Below are 27,638 nucleotides of genomic sequence, written 5' to 3' on the forward strand. Positions count from 1 at the left end.
TGGAAAAAGGGGATAGGACTTTAGGCTGCCAAGTAGGAAAATGTTAGGGGAAAAAAATCTTGCACAATCAATTTCCTTTATTGTTTGTTGAAGTTTAGTGTCTCTTTTCACCACCAAAACTATGTGAGACGTGAACCTTCAACGTAATATGTTCAGATTGTAATGATCCCCCATCAGGAATCGAATCCAGGGCCAAGTACACCCATGGAGCAAAAATTATTTATCCTTAGTAAGTTTGTGAACGTGCATTGTCCCGTCCGTTCACAGTGTTATTGCACTTGTAAAGGCCTCTAAATTTCGGTTGCTTTTCAGTGTTTATGATGTTGTAGGGTCCTTAGTGTGCAACACTGAACAATAAGTATAGTATTGGATGTTTTCGTGTAATATGTAATAATTTAATGTAGTGTTATTTTAAAAAAATCATACAATTATATTAGATTAGCAACACTGTGAGTATGGTAGTATAGCGTATATAGCAAGGATCTTATAAATAGAGGATCTGCCCTTACAATGAAATCTTGAAGCCATACTTCACAGTTTCGCCACCCCTACTCTGCCCACTCCGCCCAATAGGATCGCTATGTTTTGAGCCAACAAACATGGCGGAAACGAAAGTAGCCAATCAGACGATGTCGGAAACGAGAGTAGCCAATGAGACGTGCCGATACTCGGTTGTTTTTTGGCTTCATCGATTTAATAGGATGAAGATACATATGGGCAGATCTTCTATTTATAACATCCTTGGTATATAGGTTGGACTATTTTATATGTATTGCGCCACTTGATTTTGTTTTGATGTATATCTTGTATTTCGTACTCGAGCATACGTTTATTGTGTAGGAGGCAGTCCACTCCTTTCAAACGATCCTTATGGATAAGCTAATCACATTGTGGGATGTAAAATTAGAGGTTTAACTTTATTTCTTATTTTACTTTGAGAGAGTGATCAATACTTAATCGGTATTATTATTATTTATAGACTGCGCGGGAGAAACAATGTAAGCCAGAAATTGGCCAAAATAAGATAAGTCAAAATTGGAGATCTATGTGTCATGTTCCACCTCCAGTTAACTTAGTATAAGTCAATTCTAAACGTGAGTTGAATAATCGCGTCTTGCTACTGTTAGTATAAGTGATTCATACTTATGCTTGGTAAAATAAAAAATCGCCTTCTGATAACTTTTTTTTTTGACAACACTGCTTCTTCCGCGCAGTCTAAATTTGTTTACGTTGCTTTCCTAAAGATGTTACCAACACAGTGGTTATCTGCTTAGCTGAACATTGTATTGAATTACGTCGTATAAGGTGGAAAACTTGAGTGTGTAATGAAGTTAATTTTTCTACCTTTGAAATAATTAAAGCACAATTCCTCAGAAAGCGGTGCATAAATTTCCACCAAACATCCATAGAGAATTACGATTCATCTGCCATCCTTCATCATCCACCATTTTCATCAATTTCTACGTTAAAACTACTTGTATACTAGTGCATAGTTATTAATAACAGTTCTTAGTGATATAGATGATTGGGGACTTAGGTCTGCACCTCAAAATATAAAACCTCAATTTAGGTTAAGAAGAAAAGAAAGAAACATCTATAGATCTTATACAAACATTTTTTTAAAATGTTAATGGCTGTTTAGTTTTTTTTTTTTCCATTAGATTTTTTGTTCTAATGTATAATTTGTGTATATATCAATATAGGGACATTGGAAGGGAAGAATGCTCATTTTCTTTTAACATTTCGTTTAATATCGCCACTGCAAGAGAGCATGCGCGAAGAAAAGCACTCCAAATGAAAAGTTGTTTGTTTCAATGTTATTCTGTGAAAGTTACAGAATTGCGTGCACTATACGATATGTAGACAAAACTACACAAGTCGTTGAAACTGAGCAACTAATTATAATACAGAGATAGGAAGTTCTATTATACCATATTTAACAAGGATCTTATAAAATAGAGGATCTGCCCTTACAACAAAATCTTGAAGCCATACGTCACAGTTTTGCCACCTCTACTCTGCCCACTCCGCCCAATGGGATAGCAATGTTTTGAGCCAACAATCATGGCGGAAACGAAAGTAGCCAATCAAACGATAGCAGAAACGAGAGTAGCCAATCAGACGTGCCGATGCTCGGGTGCTTTTTGGCTTCACCGATTTAATAGGATGAAGATACATATGGGTAGATCCTCTATTTGTAAAATCCTTGATATTTAAGTAGAACAACTAAGACATTACAGAATTGCGTGCACTAAACAATATGTAGACAAAACTACACAAATCGTTGAAACTGAACAAATAATTATAATACAGAGATAGGGGCCCTTATGCAGAGTCGTTTAGACGTATTATTAGCATCATACTAAAGGCTTCACTACTGCAGGAAACATATGTTAGTCGAACCCTTTAGTATGGCCCTAATAACGCGTCAAAACGACTCTGCATAAGGCCCAGGAAGTTTTACTATACCATATTTAACAATGATCTTATAAAATTACATTATAAGATCATTATTGTAGTAGACATTTGTACCTATTGTCAGTTTTCGTAATTGGTTGGGGGAGTTTGCAACAGACTTTTGCAGATACTCCAGCAGTACGTTGATTTTATTTTAAACAATCACCTTCAGATCCTCTCCTGCCCAATAACAACAATTGTACCGGTTAACAACCTCCCGCAACGTGAAACACGCCTTCATCTGACCACAAGATATTACCCAAAAGATCGGACCAGTCTTCCTATCAAGCAAGCATTATATAGATATCACCATACTCCAACCGATAATACAGTCCTTCGACGATAATTCCTGGTAGTAATGTAATGGCCTATGTTTAGCAGAAGGGGTCCAGCTCTTTTCTCTAAAAAATGTTACAATTTTGGTAATTTCTGTTCACATTCGGTTAGTTTAGGGTAGGTTAGGTTAGTTTAGTTTATGTTATATTAGTGTAGGAGTCCCGCATAATTTTCCGAAAAATGATTAATATTAGTAGAAATAAGCGAAATTCTGTTTAGTTTAGGTTAGTTCAGGTTAGCTTAGGTTAGTTTATGTTAGGTTAGGTTAGATTTGGTTACGTTACGTTATGTTACGTCTAAGTACGTGCATCATTCATTTCTGTAAATTTTGTGTTTTTTACGTGCTTCTGGACCCCTTGTACTAAACATACTCCAATGTAATTCCCATGGACGAAAATTCAATTCTTGCTTCAGAATAGTTTGGATGGTCTCGGGTTAAACTACTTTCGCGAGATGACTGTGTTTGTTATTTCTGTGGACTTCGAGTGTACATTTTCTGAACCCCTTGCACATTTTCCTCCATCCTGAATGTTAAGAGGCGACTGCATCTACTAATATCTGCTATAAATTCTTCGAATAGCAATTCCTTATGGTCTTTGCATCTACCGAGGCACAACGTCCTCTCACACTTCGCCATCATTTCTGTACTTGTACCACGGACTACTATACTTCGCAATCGCTGAGCCTACTCACGTAAGCTTAGACGTTGCGCCATCCGCCATTGATGCCTGCATTGACATATGATAAATGAAATATCATGTAATAAATTCTACCATTGTAAGAAATAAAATGCTTTATGTTTCGTGAAAATTGGTTAAGTATTTAAAAAAAAATTGTAAACAATTTTAAATTGGGACCCCATGCCATAAGCGTCGGTGGACCACCGATAGGCAACTAGCGACATCTCACCAAAAATTGGCGGCGTCACAGCGACGATCCGCGGTGTCCTCACTTTCGTTTTGAAAATTATACCACCAGCGTCCCACCAGTGTGAGAGACGCGACGAAACTCCAATGAACCACAAAATTACGTCTCCAAAATATGTCAAATCTCCTATATGCGTGATTTGTTTACATTAAGGTGAGTCTCTTAAAACTTTTATTTACTGTTTTTTTTTAAAGTACCCCGGGATGGTCGCGAACCACCAACCATATGATTACTAGCCGCGTGTTCTTTCGATTTCGCCACGGAGGCGATGAAGAAAACATCGCTTGTAGAGGGATAATTCCTTGATTTTTTTTTTTTTTTAAATTTAGCTAATCAGAGTGCTCCTTTAACCATCTATATTCGACGATAACCGTTTGGGATCAGATAAAATGCGTTCGCCATGTAATTTTATAACAAAATAGCACGCGTCTATTTACTTTATTTCATAGTTCTCCCATATTCACTTTCTAATGATCGGCGACAGTTGCCACCTAAACTCATAAAATTATACGCACTCATCTCAAGATTTTTCACTTCATGATGTAGAGGCAGAGTTACTCTTGACCCCCGGAGTTTACTTTAGGAACAATTCGTCAGGAAAAAAAATATACAGTATAATAATAACCGCTTGCACATGACTGGCGATAATTCGTGTTGATCCCTTCACCATTCTCCGCTTCGAATCGAAGGAGCGCGGACCAAAATGAAGTCCTCGCTTCTACGCGGTGGTAACTTCAATACCCCGACTCTAGATATCTGTTTCGACTCAACGAAACCTTGCCGCCAGTGGCACAGTAGCGGCAATCCTTCGACGCGTTGCTATATCAATGATCGACATTTACCGGCAAGTAGGCCACTAAGTGTTGGCGACGTTTACGGCATGGGGGAGTTAATTCCCTCCCACCTTGTGCGTATATCACATTTTACTTTTCTTCTTCTTGGAAAGAGAATTGCATTTGGGATATGTGGTAGCAAAAAAGAAAAGAAGAAGAAAGAAAAGGAAAGAAAAAAGTGCACATTTGATGTAACCACGTCTTATATCGAATACATTTGGGTCCTTTCTTATCTTAGACTTGTCTACTACAAATTGTGCAGCAATTGTCTTCGTCCGTATCAAATGACACGTCAAAGAGCAAGTATTCTATGACAGTTTCCGCTTAAGTAGTTTTGTTGATCTTGTATTTCTTAATTTCCGAAAATCATTATGTTTATTAGGATCTTCAGATTTATTCCATATTTATTCTGACCCTTTGATCGTCCATCGTGTTTTCTTTTCCTTGAATAAAATGGTGCGTGTGTCAGTAACAGCGCTGGCTGCTTTCGCTTGTAAGGAGAATGTGGAAACGTACGTTCGGTACTGGCAAAATTTCTTGCAAAAAATTAGTCCTCTTCATTGATATTGTGTTTTCGTACGTGTAACTTGTGCTAGTTGCAGATTTTGGAGTAACTTCGGATCTGGAAGACAATATGGTTATGTGTACTAACATTCAATGTTGAGGGAGAACTATCTGCTTACATAGGACCGTCTTCCTTTCTTTTTGCTAGGTGTTGCTCAATCGTCAGGAAATCATTATCAGAAATGCAATCTGGATTTAAGAGACAAATTCTACATGCATGAAGGGGGCACGGTGGCTCAGTGGTAGAGCGTTCACCTTCGGTGCTTGAGGTCCCTGGTTCAATCCCAGCTCGCGCCGTGTGGACTTTGTGGTGGACAAACACCGTGCTCGTGGGTTTTCTCGGGGTTCTCCCGTTTCCTCCCACTTTCTTCATTCCACCATTTCACTCATCTCTCATCATCACCGTCTCCTTTAGCCTGACCGGCATAACCTTGGGACGTAAAACTTAAAGATTTCATTTCATTTTTCTACATGCATGAAAGCTGGCAACTCTATTCTTCACTCTCGCTGTTTGACACCAAGCTTAATTCAACAATTCACCAAACTGTAAAGTGTTAGTTTTCGGCTGGGTTGGACCTTATCCACTTATCAGCGGCAGCCTAAAAGTATGTTTACAAAAACTTGGTAAAACTGCGATCCAAGAACTGTAAAGCATATGTGATATGGTTTGGTAAACTCAATAAAATAATGTCATTTTCTGATGCATTTCAACGTTATTGAAATAGACGGAGTGTCCATCTAAAATAGCAGTACTGTAATATGTTCCTTCCATGGAGTAAAATATTCCCGGAGTCATTTAAGGAATAATCTTGTTTGATCTTAAACGTTTTTATACAACAACATGGTTATGAAGGACGGAGCCTACAGCTTAAATAGGGTTGTCAGATCTTATATTGTTCCGTAAGTTTTACATTTATCTCACACATTTTATGTTATAAAACACACGTTTTATGCTGTGAAACAAATCGAGTTATCGAGGTTCAAAAATGAAAATGAAATCTTTAGTTTTACGTCCCACGGTCATGCTAAAGGAGATGGTGATGATGAGAAATGAATGAAATTGTGGAATGAAGAAAGTGGGAGGAAACGGGAGAACCCCGAGAAAACCTACGAGCACGGTGTTTGTCCACCACAAAGTCCACACGGCGCGAGCTGGGATCGAACCAGGGACCCCAAGCACCGGAGGTGAACGCTCTATCACTGAGCCACCGCGCCCCCCGTTATTATCGAGGTTCAATTGTACTGCTCTTGGATACTTGTGATTGCTTTAAGAGTCACTTCAGAAGAGAAAGAAGAAGAAACTGCACAGAGTTATACGCGTTATTAAAATAAGTACCCAAAAGACTAGAGTGTAGATGATCTAATTTTGTCCGAGTTAGTTCATTGAATCAAAAATACATAGACTTCAATTGGGATATCAATAAAACAAGCGAGTAAAAATATGAATCATTTGAGTTCACTCTGGCTTTGAACCATTCAAACATATACATATGGAGAAAATTCTTTTGATTTCAATAAATCACTTATAATCATGTCTTGTGGCTTTGTAATGTATGAGAAAAGATCTTCTAGATATTTTGAGAGATATAAGGAAATTTCACCACGAAGTTCACACGTTTTGTGTTGTTTTTGCTTTTTTTTTATTTATTTTTTGGCTTAAACCATTTTTTAGAAAAAGAAAAACATTGATTTAAACCAGCCAACCCTGACTAGGAGGCATGTGGTCTTCAAATTTGGGCTTTTTTGTTCTTGGCTTTCAAAATACACACCGGAGGAAGGAACTTCCCTTCCGCATTGATGGATGTTGTTTTGCCTTTGTCTCCCGATGTCTTCCCTTTATCTTAACTTACACTACAAATATACTATTTTTTTCTTGTGTGTGTGTGTGTGTGTGTGTGTGTGTGTAGCCATGCGTAGTGTAGTCGCTAACGCTGTCGTCTTTGGTGCAAGCGGTCCCGGGTTCGATTCCCGGTGGGGACACTCGGTCGAAAAAGTTTAAAAGCTTTTACAGGCCAGCCATCCTGAATGAGGTTTTCCTGGGTTTTCCTTATTGACACCAGGCAAATACTGGTATGGTACCTTACATACAAGTCCCAGGCCGCTTCGTTCCTCACCCAATCCTTTCTTCCTTCCCTTTCCTCAAGTAGTGCGATCGCCGAGGGACGTCAGCCCTCATATGTGATAGGTTAACATGTTCAGAGATGCCGAAAGCCCAGAAATGTAATTCCTTAATATGTTATACTTTTTTTTTTTTTTTTTTTGGCCACTACTAAATGTTCGAGTCTATTATTAAGCTTGAGCCCAGTTTCATCAGCGTTATACCGTATATATTGCTAAGCTTTTGAAGTAACTGGTTTTCCACTAAGTAAGATCGTTTCAGTTATTTTAAAAGTGTGAGACACTTGAAAATTTCTTCCTTGTTAAGAAGTTGGCATCGAGCAAGCAATAGGCCTTCACTCTTGCGAATTCTTGGTGACGCGACATAGAAACCAATCATAACCTCCACCCTGGTTTTCAGAACTGAAACAATGAGGAATATTGTTCTGTACACAGAAACAAAACATCCAATGTGTGTACGCTATGAGCTGTTATTAGAAACCCTAAATTACTGCAAACAAGCAATGTGTGACAATAACTTTTGTTCATTATCACTGCCTAACATTGATTTTGACAGATTATCACTGTGAATTTTGCGTCGTAGTGCACGACGTGAAATTCCATACAGTCTTTCTGCTTCTTGAAAAAGATATGCCACATTCTGAATTGTTGTTGCTGCTTGCTCTGTTTGTTTTCTGAACATAGGATCGAGGCATGGTTCCTGTTAACTAAAAGCAACTAAAGACACAATATGTATGTCTAAGAATGTTACAATTAAAGCAGAAACATATTTCAATCCATCAACTCGCGAAGAGTTAGACCAATAAAGTACGAGGTGCTATCCAGAATTGTCGGGACTGGTGCTGCCATCTGGAAAGTAGTAGTAGTAGAGCTTTGCACCGATAGGTGGCAAGACTAGCATATCTGATGAGAGACTGTACAGTTTCATGCAGCTGGGTTGGTGTGTTGAGTTTCCACAGTGCTTTTCATGATACTCTTTGTGATACTCATCGTGTGATACTCATGATACTCTTTGTGTCGTGATACTAATCGATTTTACGATGGATCCAAAAATAGAACAGCGCGTGTGTATCAAATTCTATGCGAATCTCGGGAAAAGTGCCACGGATACCTTTCCAATTATGAAAAAAGTGTTTGGGAAACACAGCATCAGCCGTACGAGTGTGTTTGAATGGCATGCTCAGTTCAGGGCCGGCCGTACAGACATCGAAGACGATGCCCACACTGGAAGGCCCGTTAGCCGCACAACACCAGACATTGTTGCCAAACTTCAACAATTGGTTCATGAGGATCGACGTCGAACCATTCATGCTTTACTGGTGAAGTGGGAATTGGTTACGGAACATGTCAACGAATTTTGTCTGTTGAATTGGGCATGTATCGTGTCGTCGCAAAATTTGTGCCAAGAATCTTGACTGTTGATCAGAAGGCACAGCGTGTGGTGGTTTGCACGGAGCTTCGTCAGACCGCATCTGTTTATCCAATCTTCTTGTCACGGGTTATCACCGGCGACGAGAGCTGAAGAGCAAGTTGAAAGGCCGTCGGTTCGACACACTTGAAAGGATTCAAGAAGCATCGCTGGCGGTGCTAAACACCCTCAAAGAACAGGACTTCCAGGATACATTTGTTGAAGTTTGGCAACAATGTTTGGCGTTGTGCGGCTAACGGGCCTTCCAGTGTGGGCATCGTCTTCGATGTCTGTAGGCCAGCCCTGAACCGAGCATGCCACTCAGACACACGTGTACGGCTGATGCTGTGTTCCCCAGACACTTGTTGAATCATTGCAAAGATCTCCGTAGCACTTTTCCCGAGATTCGCACAGAATTTGATACACACGCGCTGTTCTATTCTCGGATCCATCGTAAAATTGCCACACACCACACCAGGGGTGCCCACAAGGGGGGGCTATGACGCAAACTGCGTCATTGAAATATTTGGGGGGGGTTAAAATATATATAAATATGTTTGAGGAGGTGTAAAAATTAATCGAAAATATTTTTTTTTCATGGAAGAATACCTACGGATGGACAATTGAGGGGGGGGGTGCGTCATGGACATGAGGGGGGTGGGCACCACTGCACCACACACAGAGTATCATGAAAAGCACTGTGGAAACAACACATCAACCCAACTACATGAAACTGTGCACTCTCACTCATCAGATATGCTAGTCTTGCCACCTATCGGTGCAAAGCTCTACTACTATTACTTTCCAGATGGCAGCACCAGTCCAGAAAATTCTGGATAGCACCTCGTATAAAACCCACAATTTGTTCATCTAAATGAAAATGGCACGGACATGGGAATTTCAATCATCAGAGGCTATTATGTAGTATAACACCTTAGAGCCCATAAAACCAAGTGTTCCATTCACCTGTTTCAAATATATTTTCTCAGTGATATAGGGTTACGGATAGAAGCTGGAAGAGTCCCAGTAACTTAAAACTAATCCCAGAGTACGTGTAGTTCTTGCATCTCTAGATTTACTTTTAGCAGTTCCTACTGCAAATGAAGAAAATTTCAAAGAAAGAAATAGGTAATGAAGGAATTAGTGTTTTATATTATATATCATCTAATATTTATACACCTTGACATTTTAAAATGTTAATCTTTTCAGAACAAAAATATAAGTCAATTTTCCGGAAAGAAAATTATCGGAAATTTGGTCGTGAGATTGCAACTTGACAGTGATATCCATCATATTACTGTAACGGAGGTGAATTAGTTAGTGTAGTTCATATCAGCAGTCAGTCAGTATTATTCATTAAATAGAATCTGAAAAACATAGTTCATCCAACAAAATAAATAAATAAAATAAAAATAGCTCCCAACCAATAGTTCAAACTTCAATACGAATTAGGCAAAACATTTTACTTATTTTACAGGCATTAACAGATAACAATTTTGTTTTATATCTAAAAAAAAAAAAAAAAAAAAGCGCCACTAATTTTAGAAAAATAACAAATCTATATGAACATCAATACAAATATTTATACAGAAGAAAAGAGTTGTCCTAAGAAAAGAGAAAATCTTGGGTAAAAAGCAGATTGGTATATAACACCCTCTCACAAAACTCATATTACCACGAACTTGTCTATGAAATGAAACAAAATGTAAGTTTCCAATCCTGCGCACATAGAGGAAATGTAGAAAATGAATATTCTGTGTACTTCTTTGTTTGTTGATAAAGTTATATATTCTTATTCTAAAAGTTATTATATATTTGTCATATATATTGAAAGCAACATTTTGAAACTGCTAAAAAAAATGTGGTAATACTTGTTAACTTATCTCAGATAATATACAAAAAATGGCTTCCGATACGTATGACAAGCGCTGTCTCAGTATACTTCATCTCTCACAAAGAAAACTATTCACAAGGAGTGGGCATATCCCCCCCGACTGGGCATTCTAGAGGCGTCATTTAGGAAGGCAGGGAGGGGCATTTGCCCCCCGAGTTTGAGATGTATATAGATTTTATCAATAGAATAATAGTAAATCAGTAAAAAACGCGAAATTTTACTTATATCAAGGGGTCTTTCCCCCCCCAAGCAAAATCTGAAATGACGCTCCTGGGGCATTCCCCACCAAGTGACTATAGATAGTGATATGAAAAAGTCCAAGTTGGCGCAGAATAATTCATTGATGCCGGATATAAAATTATATGGAATTCTAATCTACATTATTATCCACGTAATTTACTTTCGCCCCACAAATTGACGGGACGATCCTAGAGGAAACCAAAACAAAGGGAATAAGTGCAGTCCTCCTTTTATCTAGAACCTCATTTATAGATTGAACACTCCTCGAATAAACCGTCGATCCCCTACATAGATGAGTTTTTACTGATACAAGAGACTGAAACATCATTCACGTTATTTGCAAATATTCCTGGAATGATTTAGGAATACTTGAACAGAGTACCAAATATTCCTCGGAAAATATACTATATATTCTCTGTGCGGAGAACTAGGATCCTTTTAACTTTGCTTGATGAAGTAGGCTAAACGTTTAATAAAGCTTTTTTCTTTTTTTTTAAAAAAAATCTTGTTTAAAAGAGAGAGAAGAGAGATACTCATTAGCTCCAAAGTGATGTAATTTCTCGTAAATTACCAGCGCACCGAGTGTTCCGGATTTCATATACAGCTAAACGTCATGAGTAAAAAAGAGATATGTGACTCCTCCAATCCGCAAGAGTTGCTGGAAGCCCTCTACAGGATGAGAGATTCACTTCATCATTGTGTGCGGGAACTGTTTTTATGCTCTCTCTCTCTACACACTGCTCACAACGGAGCCTGGATATGCGGCGCATTGCAGGTAGAATTCCCACATCAAAGATTTTTTTTTTTTAAACCTGTCTCTACTGTTGAACGTAATAAACACAATGAAGATAACTTTTTAATAAAAATTGAATAAATAACGTATGTAATTTGTCGTGATTAATTTTTCATTATTTTTTCTTTTATTGTGTAATGTTGAGTTACAGGCTCGGTTTCCTTTACAGTAATCTCTTCTATATGTTACTTTTTTTTTTCCTTTTCTCTTTAGAAATAGAAAGAAATGGATAAAACTCATTACGTTGTCCAACACGTTTGTAGCCTTTATTGAATAACTTTAAAAGATGCTCTCATCAGGCAATCTCACCCTCCATTTTGTCACTTTTTCAAAATACAATGGAAATCAAAGGGTACTTCATATAAAAGAACTAACGATCACACAAAGGCGAGACTATATAGAGCATTGAGCAACGAACTAACGTTCATACAAAGACAATACTATATAGAACATTCAGCAAAGAACTAGCAATCACACAAAGGCAGTACTATATAGAACATCCAGCAAAAAACTAACGATCACACAAAGGCAGGACTGTATAGAGCATTCACCAAAAAACTAACCATCACACAAAGGCAAAATTATATAGAGCATCAGCAAAGAATTAACGATTACATAAAGGACTATATAGAGCATTCACCAAAGAACTAACGATCACACAAACGCAAGACTATATAGAGCATTCAGCAAAGAATAACGATCACATAAAGGCAGGACTATATAGAGTATTCGGAAAAGAACTAACGATCGTGCCACTAGTGTCCACGCTTGGATAAATTACTAATAGTGTTTTTGTATTAAATTTGAGGACGCTGAATCCAATATCTATAACTATTCTCAAACATATACATGCTGGGATGCCTAGAAAAATTATATCAATTTTGGTATATATATGGGGCCGCGGTGGCTCAGTGGTAGAGCGTTCACCTCTGGTGCTAGGGGTCTCGGGTTCAAACCCTGCTCCCGCCAAGTGAACTTTGTGGTGGACAAACACCGTGTGCGTGGGTTTTCTCGGGGTTCTCCCGTTTCCTCCCACTTTCTTCATTCCATCATTTCATTCATTACTCATTATCACCGTCTCCTTTAGCCTAACCGGCATAACCGTGGGACGTAAAACTCAAAATTTCATTTCATTTCATTTGGTATATATATATATATATATATATATATATATATATATATATATATATATATATATATCATAATACTTTGCACAACATTTAAGGAATTTTAAAGAAAATCGTATGTAACTTACAAACGCAATGATTTTCAACACTGTATTTTAAACATATGATAGGTAGATATACATATAAGGAAAACATTAGTCCAAATTTATTAGTAATGACCATAGTTATTGAAATTTAAACTTTGATATTTGCATAACATACAAAAAAAGCATGTTCAGCATACGAATATAACGTTTCTGTGCAATACTTTCCCTTCAGTATTTATACATTTTACTCTCTACACAAAATTGCATACTGTTTACAAATATTGATATTAGAATAAGGGTACCAGTATCGATACTTAGTATGAATTACCAATATTTGTAAATAAAATTATGTATTTTCTGGTACCGACACTGGAACCACATTCTAATAGTTTAGCATATGTCCCACAAAAATGCCAACTCAGGAACAGAAAAAAAAAATCCCTGTGAACTGATTTGCCTTGGTTATTGTCCAAGAATATCATCCCAACCGTAATCGGTGGAAGATTTGCGGGGCTTGGGATTTTCAGGCTGAAACTCACCCAAATTACATGATTTCTTTTTTAAAAATCTAATATTAGTCATTCCTTCAAGCCATCCTTCCAAAAGTCTAGTGATTTCTTTAAAAAAAAAAAACGAAGCCTTTGTAAGTGAAACCTTCTCAAACTATTTTTCTGGATCCGCCACTGTTCATAACTTAATTTCCAACAAGAAATTCATTCTGGCATCTATCTAAATAGAAAATTTACTTAAATTTAGAATGTAGGAGTAATAATTTCCTATCTAAGCGGTATTTTGGACTGGTGCAAAGTAACCCCGAGTAGAGGCTGAAACTGCCTTCTCCCAGTTTTACTTTTTTATGACTTTAAAACGTTTCACATTTCAATTTCAACTATTGCATCGAAATCCCATTATACACAGTAGTTCTCTACGAAACTGACTTAACTTTGACGGAAATTCTTGTACGTGATATCTTTCAAATTTTGTCGGCCTTTACAGTGGCTGCTTTCCATATCTCTAAAACAAAGAACCCCCCGATAATTAGAACTGATGTTAACCGCCAACATTATAGCAAAATACAGTTAGATGTTCTATCTTACGCTGGCAGTTGAAACTTCCTCTTTGCAATTCATGGTTTTACCGACAAAGGACTATGAAACTCTTCATATTTTGTGCAAAGTAACCCCGTCTTAGGGTATACATATATATATGTATATATATATATATATATATATAGTGGCGGATCTAAGGAGCCTACGCTCAGGTATACACTGGATAAAATGGGCTTCAATCCTGCTTTACACTGGATAAAACGGCAAAATATAGTTTAGCCCCTTCCTTGATCATATCCTGGATCCGCCCCTGTATAAACGACCATTAGGAAGACCTAGGCGCAGATGGGAGGACAATATTAAGATGGATCTCGCAGAGATTGGAATACAAAGTAGAAACTGGATGCAGTTAGCTAAGGATAGAAGTCAGTGGAGAGCTTTTGTGAACGCGGCATTGAACCTCCGGGTTCCATAGGCCATAGAGTTTGTTATATATATATATATATATATATATATATATATATATATATATATATATATATATATATATAATATAATATGCTTTTCGGGTCCTCGTCTGGAGACGCGAATTGCACTATGTGTTAACGTTGCAGATAAAGAACCTCAGAGAAGATCTACCAGTACATCAAATAGTTACATTGATTCTTTCCAGATAGCAGTTAAAGTCGATAGACGTTGATGCTAGTATCACTTATTAGCATAACAATCGATATAAGTGCTTGATGGATTCGTAGAGCAATGCCAATGGTTCCAAGTTAATCTGCGACGTTTTTTTAAAACGCCCGATATGTGTCGTATTAGTACAATGGTCACTTCTATTTTTACGAAATGTTATGTTCAATTATTAATAATGAAATAAATATGTTAATTATGTACTGTTTGGTTGGAGTTATCTAATTTTAGATTCTTTTCTAACTTTCAGGATGAGCTGGTAGCCCAAATCAACAGGGAGAGGAATGAACAGTTGAGAACATTGTCATCACAGCTGCTGCTTTTTGAGGCGCGACTATGTCGGAAGCAGAAGGACATTCAAGATCAGCTGGCTCAACGAGAGTTGTTGATCATCAAACAGCAGCGAATCATCCAGCAGTTGCAGAGGAGGTTATCAGACGCCGGACTGGATGCTGGAGTAGATAGCTCTATTCTGGACACTTCAGGAGTTACCAAAACGGATCCAGACTCCCTCAATGACAGTGATAGTGCCGTCATTATGGAGGAGAGTGTGGAACATGTGATAATGCCAGTATTCCGCTCGTCAGATGTGAAAGTAGTGCGTAGTGTATCTGATGCTGTTGAGTGTTTTAGATCACCCGCTGAACAAGAACCAAAATTCGGCTCTGTGAAGCGGTACAATGGATTTCTTCGACGACCAGAGGTCTTAGAAACTGTTTACAGTGTTGAAGAAGATACTGAAGGGAATCCACCCGAGGAAACTAATAGTGACGTAGAGTGTTCCACCGATGATGAAGTTTCTTCCAGGCAAACAGAACCAGAACCACCAGATCCTCGCCGACAGTTGCATGGCAGCTACGAGCGTCTTCATCAGGTGAACGGTGAAGAAGATTTGAGTCAAGTTACTTATAACCGGGTGATGAGTAATCATAGATCAGTAACCAAACCTAAAGACGTTAAATACAAGCGTATCAACAAGGCCAAATCAAAGTCGTTAGAAGAACTAAGAGGAAGGCTAAGAAATTGGGTTGATAAAGGTAACAATAAAATGTCAGTTTCTTTGGATCAATCATATGCGTGATACGGTGAGGCAGAGGAAACGTATTTATCATATTTATGATTGATGTGCTTTATTTAATGTATGTTCCTTTACAAAATAGAATCAAGAACGAATATGCTATAAGTGATTAGTCAGTTGTAATTAAAAGCTTAATTATCATATTTCTCAATATATATTTCTCCTAAAACTGTTACGTGTAAAATATTTGTGTACATGCCACAGCCTAGCTTCAAGTATGACTGAATAACATTATTAAGTGATGAAAAGAATTTCAAATGTGTGGTTTGGCATTTCGTCAGTTATGCGTTGCATCGTCCTCAGGAAATGTTTCCCTATTTAGTTAACATCGGAACTTGAGTTACATGTATACGAGTTGTCTTAATTTTGTACTGTGATTGCTCTGTAACTTTGTGATACGCTGTGTGAAGTAGTTAAGTCCTGAATCTGATGATTGAACTTTCTGTTACCATATTCTTCATAATGGACACTTTCTAGCTGGATAGCAACTTCGCAAATGCTGAAATGCTCAGATACAGCACACTTTCTTTAACAATTGTTTCAATGTGTGATGAAGACCATACCGATATTTCTGGTGGTGTTATAATACCATGTTTCGTACTGTATACTGTCTATGTCGACAGATGAATATGATCATGTTACCTGTTCAAAAACTTTGGTAATATTAATCCTTTTGTATTTGTGTTGCAACACGAACTGTTAAAGGAAACCGATCACACTTTTTACATTAAATTAAATTTGTGTTAACAGTAAAGAAAAAGGTGATACCAATTAATGAATTGGCACTAAGTTCTACAAACTTAACATTTCTGTTTACAATGCATACAATATCTTGAAAAATATACAGTATTGCACTCGCAAATATAAGTTTCGTTAAAATTTTAAAATGTATGAGGAGAGTTATTTGTTTAGCTCCTGATAATATATATGTGGTTAGGTTGAAGGCAGGTTTTACTTCCTTCTGATAAATTGTCGGTTTGATAAGTTACAAATAAAATTATGGAAGATTTATATCCGACGTTATTATCTACTACCTTAGGAGATTGTAAAACATGTGCCACTTGCCTTTATGCTAAGCTTATCAGGAAATTTAGTCCTGAACTGGTAGAATTGGTCTTGAAGGAAATAGTAAGCAAAATGAAATAGAGAGCGAAAGTTTGAAATTAAGTCAATATTATGGTTACGTAAATTTCCAACAGTGTACAATGTAAGTTAAATTTTATATTTGTTTTATGATAAATTATAAAGATGTTTTATAAAATAGTTTCACGACGAGAGTGTAAAGCCATTAGGCAGTAACAGTGTTAAGCGACTAAAAAATAAACAAATAAATTATATATAATATAGTGTGGAGATAACGCTAGAAGTGTGGTTATTGCCGCATCAACGATGTTAAATAATACATAAAAATAAATGTACCCACTAAGTGTAAAACGAATGATGTTACATAAAATATAAGAAATAAATTATGTTTTCTTCTACTTGTATGTAAAACTCTTTGCTAAGAAATTTAGGTATCATCTTACGTGTGATGTCGCCACAGCCTATTTCGTTGACTTCATAGTGACAGTAATGTTCCATCTTTCGATTGTTCCATATTCTAAGGTGGATTGTTTTGTTCTGAGTTAAGCATTGTTATTTGTAAGAAACTTTAATATTTTATATTGAATACTGTTAGCATAATATAAAGAGAATACTTTACACACTAATAGCCAAGAATTAAAATTTTACTAGCAGTAGACAATTAGATGAGTGATTCACTGATATTAGTTTCATTCTCAGCGTGGTCAAGTAATAATAGAAAAATAGTTAATGGTGAAAGTTTAGATGTTTGTTTATCCAAGAATATTGTATGCTAAATACAATAGACGTTAAGATAAATATAAGATTAACCAAGACAGTTTCCCAAAGACTTCTTATAAATTGAAACAAACCGTTATAGATAATAAAGCAGGTATCGAGAGAAACTTTTTTCAATAGATAATAGAACACTTATCCAGAGAAACTGTTTCATTAGGTAGCTGTTTCAATAGATAATGAAGCAGTTATCCAGATAAAGTTTTTCAATAGATAAAAGTTATCCAGAGAAAATGTTTCAATGGATAGTAAAGCAGTTCTCCAGAGAGTGTTTCAATAGACAATAAAGCAGTTGTCCAGAGAAACTATTTGAAATCCCATATACAGTCTAAATACATGAAGAATATATTGAAGATTATCCCATCTAATCTTCCCTGTTTTTCTCCATTTCCAGTTTCAAAACCCCTGTCGACACTTTTTGTAAGTCGCTTCAGATACCTTGTCACGTACTATTCTTTGTTGTATAAGCAAAGACTTGTGCATATTCGAAGCTTTAAAAAATAATAACTAAAATAAAGTTGTAGATAGATCACTACGTTAGCTAGACGAGACAATCAAGAATGTTGGAAGTTATACAATGAGATCTATTTTTTAAGAAGAAACTTTTTTCCCCTTACGAGAGAAGTACAATTCCATATTGTTCTAATTGTCTGTTACTTCAGCAATTAACTGTGATTCATCTGTTCATAGTTAAAGGGTAAAGGATAAAAGCCAAGTAAATCTTTTACGAAAAGCAACGTGTAAATGTGATTATGTTGACATTCCATTATTTTCATATATAATTCAAACGTGTTAAATTCTAAATTGTAACAATCAACTGAATGACAAGATATTAACAATTAAAGAGTTCCTTATTCCGAATATTCCTTCATTTTTTCGATCTTTGTTGATCTTTTCCCCCAGCTATAGTTTTCTATTACTCTTAAGACTTCATAATCCCGGATAATATTAAGATTTGATTATTATCATTTTTAATAATTCAATATGTTCTCCGAATATTCGTTATTGAAACGAATAACTTGTTCAAATAGCTATTCGAATGAAAAATAATCATTCGCGTAATTATCCGAATTACGAACAATTGTCCAAATAAATTATTTAAATAACGAGCAATTGTTCGAGTGAATTATTCAAATAACGAGCAATTGTTCGAGTGAATTATTCAAATAATGAGCAATTGTTCGAGTGAATTATTCAAATAATGAGCAATTGTTCAAGTGAATTATTCAAATAACGAACAGTTGTTTGAGTGGATTCGAACAACGAGTTTCAAAAGATGTAGAAAAAACATAAAAATATTAACAGAGTCCGAACTCAATGATCGAATTAAGAAGATCTGTCTATTTGCGTTAATCGTATAACTGTAGTAGTTAATGGTTGAGTATTATTACATGTCACTACCATAATTTTTAAGCTAAGGTCAATTAGTTTCTGTTACACGGCGACAGTAATGGCAAATTTACGCCATGCTCAACAAATGTGCTTCCCGAATGCGCGTGTGTACTATGTCAAACTTGCGATTAGATTAACTTACATCCACGTTTGGATATTGAAAGTATTTTATAAGATAATATTCTTATCAAATAAAAATTGGACGATTAGAAACTGTTATTATCTGTAAATTATAATCGTGTATATGTACAAAATGTGGTAATTGTGCTGAAACAACAGGGAACTGTTACAGATTAAGTGGTGGTACAGAATAGGAATAGGATTCGAAAAATGTTTAAAGTTGAACATTATAGAGTTAACTTCTTATGAAAAAATACACAGGTTTATAAAATTAACAATAGTTTAGAATAGTTCTTAATAAATTACTTTTTTATTTGAATATAAAAAGAATATAAGAATATGAACTATATTAGTGGTTGTCATTATTCTTACAAAGGAGTGCTAAAAATAAAGCAATATTATAGAATACAGAAAATGATACCCTTTTGAATTTTTGCCTTTGGTATGCTTTTTTTTTCGTTTTCTGTTTTGATTTACTGTTATGTAATAGCTTGTTTCTTCGAAGCACTTCTTGCCAAACTGATTTTGGTGAAGAACTTTGAAGTACTTTTAATGTGAACAAGGTCATGTGTTGCTTTGTGAGTGAAAACTTTGCATCATCTTAGAATATACAGTGCTGTATACCCTGAAAAAGAAATAATGCATTTGTTATATTGAAAAAAAAGTTCATTCAATCTTGCCTTGAAACATAACAAACATTCAACTTCTGTTTAATGGTATCCGGACGTTAGGCAAAGGGACACTAAAATTGGTAGTTCCAAAAATAAATATTTTACGGCAATACACTGAGGAGACAATAAATTTGTGCAACGTGTAACGCTTCTTAAAAACCAACTTTCTTATAACCAATTAAACAAATCTTTGAATCAGCTATATTTAAGATAATATCTCATTACACATCTAGATATACATTTCATATAGCGGGACTGAACTTAAATAAACAATAGATCTTGGCATTTTGGTTAGAATATGATGTTATTATCAACACACAATACTTCTTGGTAGTCGTTACGAAATAATCATTGCTTGTCCATGACAAGATAGTTTTATCGAATTTTCAGCTTTTGTTTTATATTATCACACAATACATTTTTAAGTGCCGAAAAATTCTCACTCCATTTCTACATTGCTAAATCTTGTTTAAGCATGCTATATTAATTGGTTGAAACATCGTTTTCACCTTACGGCAGGGATGGAAATAACCACTCGCCCGAGGCCAGTGGTTCATTGGTGCGGGCGAGTATTTAATATCATACCGAAGGTAAGTAAATGATTTCTATTGTGGGATGTAGGCTAGTAGCTTTTTCCTTGGCCTGATAAAATTTTGTTACTTATTTGCATCCCCCTGCCTTAAAGAATTATCCCTTTGTCCTCTAACTGCTAGAAGTCATTATACAATTCACTATGCAACACTTGGAACCTATCAAACACCGAAATATAGTTAAATAAGTATTTAGAAGATCAACTTGTATGTATATCTACATGAAACAGTGTTTTTTACATTTTGTTTTCTGCGTAGCAATTTGGGAAACAAATTAAAATTTGCATCGCAATTTATAATTTTGTACAGCATTTTCAGTGGCAATGAAATTGAAAGCAATTCTTTATTTTACTGTTTTATTTGGACATAAATAATAAAACTAAACACTTTTTGTATATAACAAACTTATGTGAAAAACACACTTGAAGATAATTAGTGATATATATATATTTAAAGATGATAACTAGTGTTGAATATGTTCATATGGCGCTTTGTTTTAAGTGGTGAATCCGTAGTGTCGTCAAGAGTGCTGGAAGTTGGGATTTCGCACGAAATGAATCTTCATTTGTGACAAATACAATAGCTTAATTTCATACAAATGTTAATTTCCTAACTCATATTGTAGCCAAATGCTACCTGGATAAATTTCGTTTCGTAATTTTTTGAAAAGTTCTAAATGAAATACTACATTTCTTTCGCCAATTTAATGAAAAATAAAAGAACTTAGCAAAAGAATATTTCTAAGTCAACACTATGAAATAGGTATGTAGATGTGTAATTTATGAAATACTTAACAGTGCTACAAATATCAGGATAGAAAAGGGAGTAACACTAAAGTTATATCTTTCACAAGTTATCTAATTTCCGAAATATAAGCTGAGGTCTTGCATTTTGAAAGGCCATTAAAGCGTTTTATTTCTATGCGCTATATAATACTGAAATCACATGGTCTTATTGTGATCAAATCTATGGCCAGTCACCATAAAATCTATAGTGTGTAATCTATAGTGGATTGATATACACGAATTTTCGAGAGAAGAATTACGACAACTATATGTAAGATCAAAAGAAAACTCTTCTATTGTGAAGGGAAGACTATGTTGTGCTGCTTTTCTCGCAAAAATAGTAGATTTTTTGGCAGTAAATTTTTATTATAGCTGCATTGCAAAATGTGATGCAATTTTTCCTTTGTATCGCATTTCTGGAGGATTTTTTTGAAGCAATCTGTGATGCAATGCCCTTAAATAAAATTCTGATACGAAAACAGGCGTATGTGCTTATATTTAATCATTTTTATGAACTACTTATTAACAAATTGCAGACATTTACCCGGTCTCTACTATAACATTTTGTCTCTAGGAGTAAAAACTTGCTCATCTCATAACTTTTTGTCACCCTTATAGTGCTACGGGAGGATACCACAGTTACAAAATTTTCGGATTCAATTCAATTTCCTCTGATAATTTTTACTGCAAAAATTGTTTTACGTATGATATAGTTATTTGGTACCGCAGTGGGAACCTCCTAATTGTATCAGACTTCTCGTATACTAGGAGTCTCTCTGCGGGACCATCCGCCAAGTTGTTTCAGCAACAATAGTGAAACACAGTACTGGAATGTAATGCATTGGAGAACATAATATGCCAAGTCTATTCAATAATTTATCTTTGTTTCATTCCATTGTTTAATCTTTAGGAAAACACAACTCGAACGACATAATTTTGTATGAGAAAATCATATCTACTTATAAGTGTCCGCAAAGCAATACGGACGAAATTTTCGACTACTGCATGCTGTAGCCTTCTACGGCACCTAAAGTGGGACATGTTATGGTCTTATAGGTTAATTAAATAAATTAAAATCCAAAATTAATTACTTGTGTATTGATAAAAAAAACTAAATGATTTCTTCTCCTGTTTCAAAAATTTTGTTTTCAATTTTTGGTAGTTAACTGTGGTATCTTTCGTTATCTAATTAACCAAATCAACTTATTAATTCATAACCTCACGCTAGCTTAGGTTCCGCAGAAGACTACAGCAACGGAATAGTCGAAAATTAAGTCTGGATTACTGCCCGTATTCTTGTCAATAGGTAAACAATACAGCATTACCTTTTTCTGAATCATTGTGCAAAATTACTAGGATACTTTTTTCTGTTATTATCTGTTAAGACTCGTGTTGTAAATCTATGTTTATGTATGTATTTATTTTAAAAACAAAAAGAGGAAAATTCCTGATGGAACTTATGGACGTAGTGTTAGACAAAATGTCAAACTATCATTGACTGTTCTTGAAGAAAGTGAGTTTGTTTTTTTCGAATGTACGAACTTGTGACTTGTATTGTATGCATGTGTTGTAGATTACGTTGAGTTAAAAGTGTGCGATATGTGATTGAATGTCATGTACTCTGAAGCACATACTACATATCTGTTACATATGTATATACATATATAATACATCCTATATTTTCGAACTTGTTTCTTTTTTTGCTGTAAACTGTATTCTTTAAAAAATATTGGAAACTATTATCTAGTTACTGACAGATTTTAAATATTTCAAGTGATAATTAAAAAATGTTGATGCCATACAAGTTGTTTTTATTTGTTAAAAAACAATATTCCATGTCAAAAGGTAATGTGAGTTGGGCTTGTCTAATCTGAATGTTTTTTCCCTATAATTAGCAAACGTGGAATCTTCGATTGTACGACAGCCTGCATGAAATAATTTTCTGATTTTCTAATAAATAGGAAAATATATGTAATAATCGTGTATATTAGGAAAACAGTTCAATTTAACTGTATAACTAACCTAACCTATTACAAACTTAACCTAATCTAATCTACTACCAAATTTAATCTAATTTAACCTAACTCAATACCAAACTTAATCTAACCTAACATACTACTACACAAGCTGAATTTCGCAACCCCACTACTAAATGTAATCTAATCTAAGTTAACCTACAGTATCTTACTACCAAACAATCTAACCTAACCTACCATACTACCAAAAAAACTAACATAGTACCGAACTTAACCTTCCTAACTTACTACCAAACTTATTTCAATCTAATCAACTCTTCAATCTACCAAACTTATTCTAACCTATTCTACTCTAGACCTTAATATGGTTTAATCTATTACTGAACCTAATCTAACTTAACCTACTACTACTAACTAACCAGCCTAAGCTAACCTACCCAACTATTAAACAACCTAAGCTACTATCAAACGATTTAATCGAACGTAAAAATACTCTCAATCAATCGAATCTAACATGCTACCAAACATTCTAACATATTCTAATTTGCTAATAATCAAACCTAACCCACCACCAAATTTCATCTAACCTACTATTAAGCTTTATCTAACCTTGCTTGACTCTGTCTAACCTACCTACTAGAGGCTTGTTCGATAAATAAACATACAAACTATTGTAATTTTTTTGGTTTTGGTAATTTTCAAATAAATATAACGAACATATATTAGTTTTCCTAATTAGAAAAAAAATAGTACAATGTTGTCCTACAATGGAAAGAATTTCAAATATGATGGTGTGTAAGTTTTCTGATATCAATTTCAACATGCATTCCAAAGTAGGCCTATTCTTTTTTTTCTAAATAATTAATTTTTAATCTTTGGTACCTCAGAATTATAAACAAAATAATAGTTAAATACTTCTAACACCGAGTTCTTCGATTGAAGATTGTCTATATTTATAGAATTCAGTGAAAAAACCTACCTGCCTGTAGAAGTGTAATCATGATATATGATTTGAACTCAGCTTCCACGCAGGATTACATTGAACGCTGGAAATTTTCTACTTCTGCATCTTAGCTGCCGATTTAATTTAGCCATTTTTTTTTTTTTTTAATCTGGAAACAGAAAGTGAGTATCTTGAATAATTTTAGCCTGCTAGTTATGGTACTGCCTGAGAAGAAAAGAGTAAATCAATTATTTCCAACAGGCCGAATGTGTAATTGTTGTCAGTCCTGCCCTGTCTAGTTGATTTCAATTGTTTAGACTGATCCATTACTTTACGCAGAATCGAAAACACATGTAGATCGAATCCGAGCTTAGTGCACCCAAGCCAAGGACATCAACCATTTAAGAGTCCACCATGCTTCTAGTGGTTAGAACGCGCGCCTGTGATCTCTGGTTCGATCGTCAGTGGGAGAGTATTGAATGTATAAGGTGGTTCGAATTCCACTTTAACTTTAGGTCCATGTCTCATATAGTCTTCATGCTGAAAATGAACGCTAACCTTCATCAATGTATGCATGAAGAGGCAACGATGGAGCTAAACGTATTCCAAAAATAGTAAATCAATCAACTGCATTAATCGGATTATATTCTTTTTAAGATCGATAGTGGTCAATAAACATAGATGTTAATTTACAATATCGGACACCTTTACATCATCGTTATAACACTTCATCTAGACACATTCAGAACTACATAAGTTGGATTCTGAGCAGTAGATGCACAATTGATACGGGTTTTGATATATTATGGATACAGATTGAAGTTGAAGATACGGAACTAAAAGTACATACAAACGTCTATCTGGGACAGAAAATATTCATGAATGGTAACAATAAAGACACAATTTAATAGACGTACATATATTCTTCTACTTATTTGCTTCTTGGACTTCGATCCTTGAATTCTTTGCGAAGCTTTTGAACATCATTTTTTTGTTTTCACCATATTCATTTTCAACACAACTTCCTTTACTGTCCAAACAAATGGAGTGCATTCTCAAGGATCAAGTTCCTATCGAAAAGTAAAATGTGTTGTATAAAATTTGTTGTGTACACACGTGATCAAAGTATAAAATTTACAATTACTGTGTTAGCCTATATCTGTTTTGACCTATGGATTGGAGCATGATTCATTCTAACATTGGAACTATATTGAAACTTAATTATTTGGAAGAAATAAAATCTGATCAAAGGAAGTACCTATATTTTATTAACGCGTGTTACAGTATCGCTAATATATAATTGGCTTCTGCAGACATAAAATTTGATTTTTATTTAAAAAGATTGCGATATGGACACAAAATCAGGCAAACGGCATCTGCAGACTACACAACAAAGCATGGAAAGATGTGTGTTAGGAATCACCCTACAAAAGCCGGAAAAGAATAATATGGATAAAAAAGAAAACAGGAGTGACGATGACGGATAATGGGAAAATAAAGGCATTGAAGAGGCAGCGGGCTGGACATATTGCGTGAAGAAGTAAAGATCGATGGACAAAAGCAATTCCTGACTATATACCAAAAACCTAGGAAGACCTACGAAGCATTCTCACACAAGATGATGTGATAAATGAAATACTGCGGAGAAATATGGTAGAGAATTCCCAAAAATAAATTGCTGTCGAGTTAGAAAGATCTTCATCCAGCAGTAGCTTGACCAGACTGCTCTGTAGGAAAGCACAGTACTCTCTCTTAAGTGACCAGTTCTTGGTTTGTATCTATAAAACTCGTATGGGTGACGACAAGCATGTCATTGTCAAAATATTACAGAGACAACCAAATTCGTTTATTTATTTATTTATTGTTTTATTTCCAATGGTAGAGAGCCCTTTAGGCTAAAGGAAACTGAGAAATCAATGATGATTAAGGCTTGGATTTCTATGACACGGTATCATTTTTTTATCGTACCGTCTTTTCAGATGTCTAATTAAAAATAAACATATTTTTGACTCTTGAACAGAAAAACACGGTTTTTATTGGTCATATAAATACATGTTTGAACCATACTTTAGCTTTAAGTTATATTTGAACCCAAAGTCAAATCAAACCACATTTTTCTCATGTTTTAGGTGAATTTCAGTTATTGCTCAGACATATATTTGCCAGTATTCACAGCGAGGTTTGAAGTTTTTTCTTAGAAGATTTTGGCCTTGTGCAACAGCAGTCGAAGGAATGAGTGTCAAAGTGGTTGATCTGGCGTAATATCAATTACTTTGAAACCACCACAGCTTCTGTCTGTATGTTTTTCTTTTTTTCCTCCCTTGCAAAAATATCTTGAACTCCTTGAATACGAACTGCTCTAATTGTGTTCAAAATGTTTCTGAACTGATATGTCCAATGAGTATACGGACACAGAAACAACTTTTAAACCGTGTTAAGACACACTGCCATTTACACATTTACTCGTAGATGTCGTTTCTGCACGTATACTCGGTGGACACATCTGAAATTCACGTCCGTTTTGAACACTCTTAGTTCAATGAATGCCCGTACCATGTTTTTTCGCCCATTGATTTATATTGTGAATTATTTTTCTCTTTCCTTTAAAATGAAATTAAATTTTAATGAATTTATTTCACTCGTTTCTCTTCTATATAAATGTATTTTATTTCGTGAAAATTAAAATTTTGTTGAACGTTTATAACTTCAGTAGTGAATAATCGAAGCTAATTTAAGTATTAATATTAAATTTATGCATATGTATAATGGAAATTCATTTTGAGAAGGCAAATGATCTTGAACTAGACTTGCAGGATAAACGTTAATAAAATCACGTCACCAAAATTACAGTTGATTTTAAAGAAAACTCATATTATTAATAATAATAATTCCATGTCTAAATCAATGGACTAAAAAAGCATAAAAAAGTTTCACTATCTATTTAAAAAAAAAGTGTATTCATATTCACTGTTTAATTGCGGATAACTCTCAAATGGATTGACTGAAAGTCTATAATTTTTTGCAATGTTATAGTTGAATGTTCTGTTATTACATTATATCCGGATAATGATTTCTTCTGTGTAGGTGGCGCTAGTGAAGTAACATGGCTGCAAAGCTGACATTTGAAGAAAAGAAAGCGGTCTTGGAAGGGGGGGGGGGTACATGAAATACGAAAACTATCATTGAGATGCAACAACAATCGCGGAATGAATTTGAAACACAACCACCGACACACTTAGCAATTCATGATAAATTTGAAGCCGGCAGCTGTGTTACAGAAGGAGATGAATGTGTAGTGTGAGTTGTCTTATCGTGGTTTCATTGGAATGTTCTTTGATAGCAGTAGTAATGGCGTCACTCTGCCGAACTTTTGATTATTTTTAATGAGGGGCCCCAAGGCCAGGGGTCAATGACCTAGGGGTACCTAGGACCACCCCCTCTAAATTTTGGCAGGGGTACCATGGCCCACCCTCTAAATTTTGGCAGGGGTACATAGGACCTCCCCCCTTAAATTTCGGAAATTGCTAAATCTAAAAATTGGGTGTGGTAGCCTAGGACCACAGTATGTACCTCTATTAGTATTGGGTGTCTATGTCGTTCCCTTTTATGGGTAAAAAATTGCCAAAAATTCAAATTTCGGGGGTTTTTGACCTAATTTATCCCCTTTGATGAGGTATTATTACCCTATATAGTTATATGTG

The 27,638-nt window shown here is 35.3% G+C and overlaps 1 protein-coding gene and 1 long non-coding RNA gene across 4 annotated transcripts in view; one reads left to right on the forward strand and one right to left on the reverse strand.

Moving 5' to 3' along the window:
• LOC145690152 (uncharacterized) overlaps window positions 1-16,515 on the forward strand; it is a 450,019-nt gene extending 433,504 nt beyond the window's left edge. For all 3 annotated transcript variants that reach the window (XM_081764761.1, XM_081764763.1, XM_081764762.1), the window contains one exon: window positions 14,776-16,515. In XM_081764761.1, coding sequence (XP_081620887.1) covers window positions 14,776-15,606 — 831 coding nt within the window. In that variant the 3' untranslated portion in view covers window positions 15,607-16,515. The remainder of the gene's footprint in view (window positions 1-14,775) is intronic.
• A 3,042-nt stretch (window positions 16,516-19,557) lies between these two features.
• Window positions 19,558-24,360, reverse strand: LOC145690153 (uncharacterized). The gene is made up of 2 exons (XR_014132176.1): window positions 23,974-24,360; window positions 19,558-19,597 (listed from the first exon to the last, which is right to left on the reverse strand). It is a non-coding gene; the product is annotated as an uncharacterized LOC145690153 (long non-coding RNA).
• Between the last annotated feature and the right edge of the window lie 3,278 nt (window positions 24,361-27,638).

The sequence above is a fragment of the Thermobia domestica genome, chromosome 7 (assembly GCF_964235325.1).
Source record: "Thermobia domestica chromosome 7, izTheDome1.hap1.1, whole genome shotgun sequence".
NCBI lineage: Eukaryota > Metazoa > Arthropoda > Insecta > Zygentoma > Lepismatidae > Thermobia > Thermobia domestica.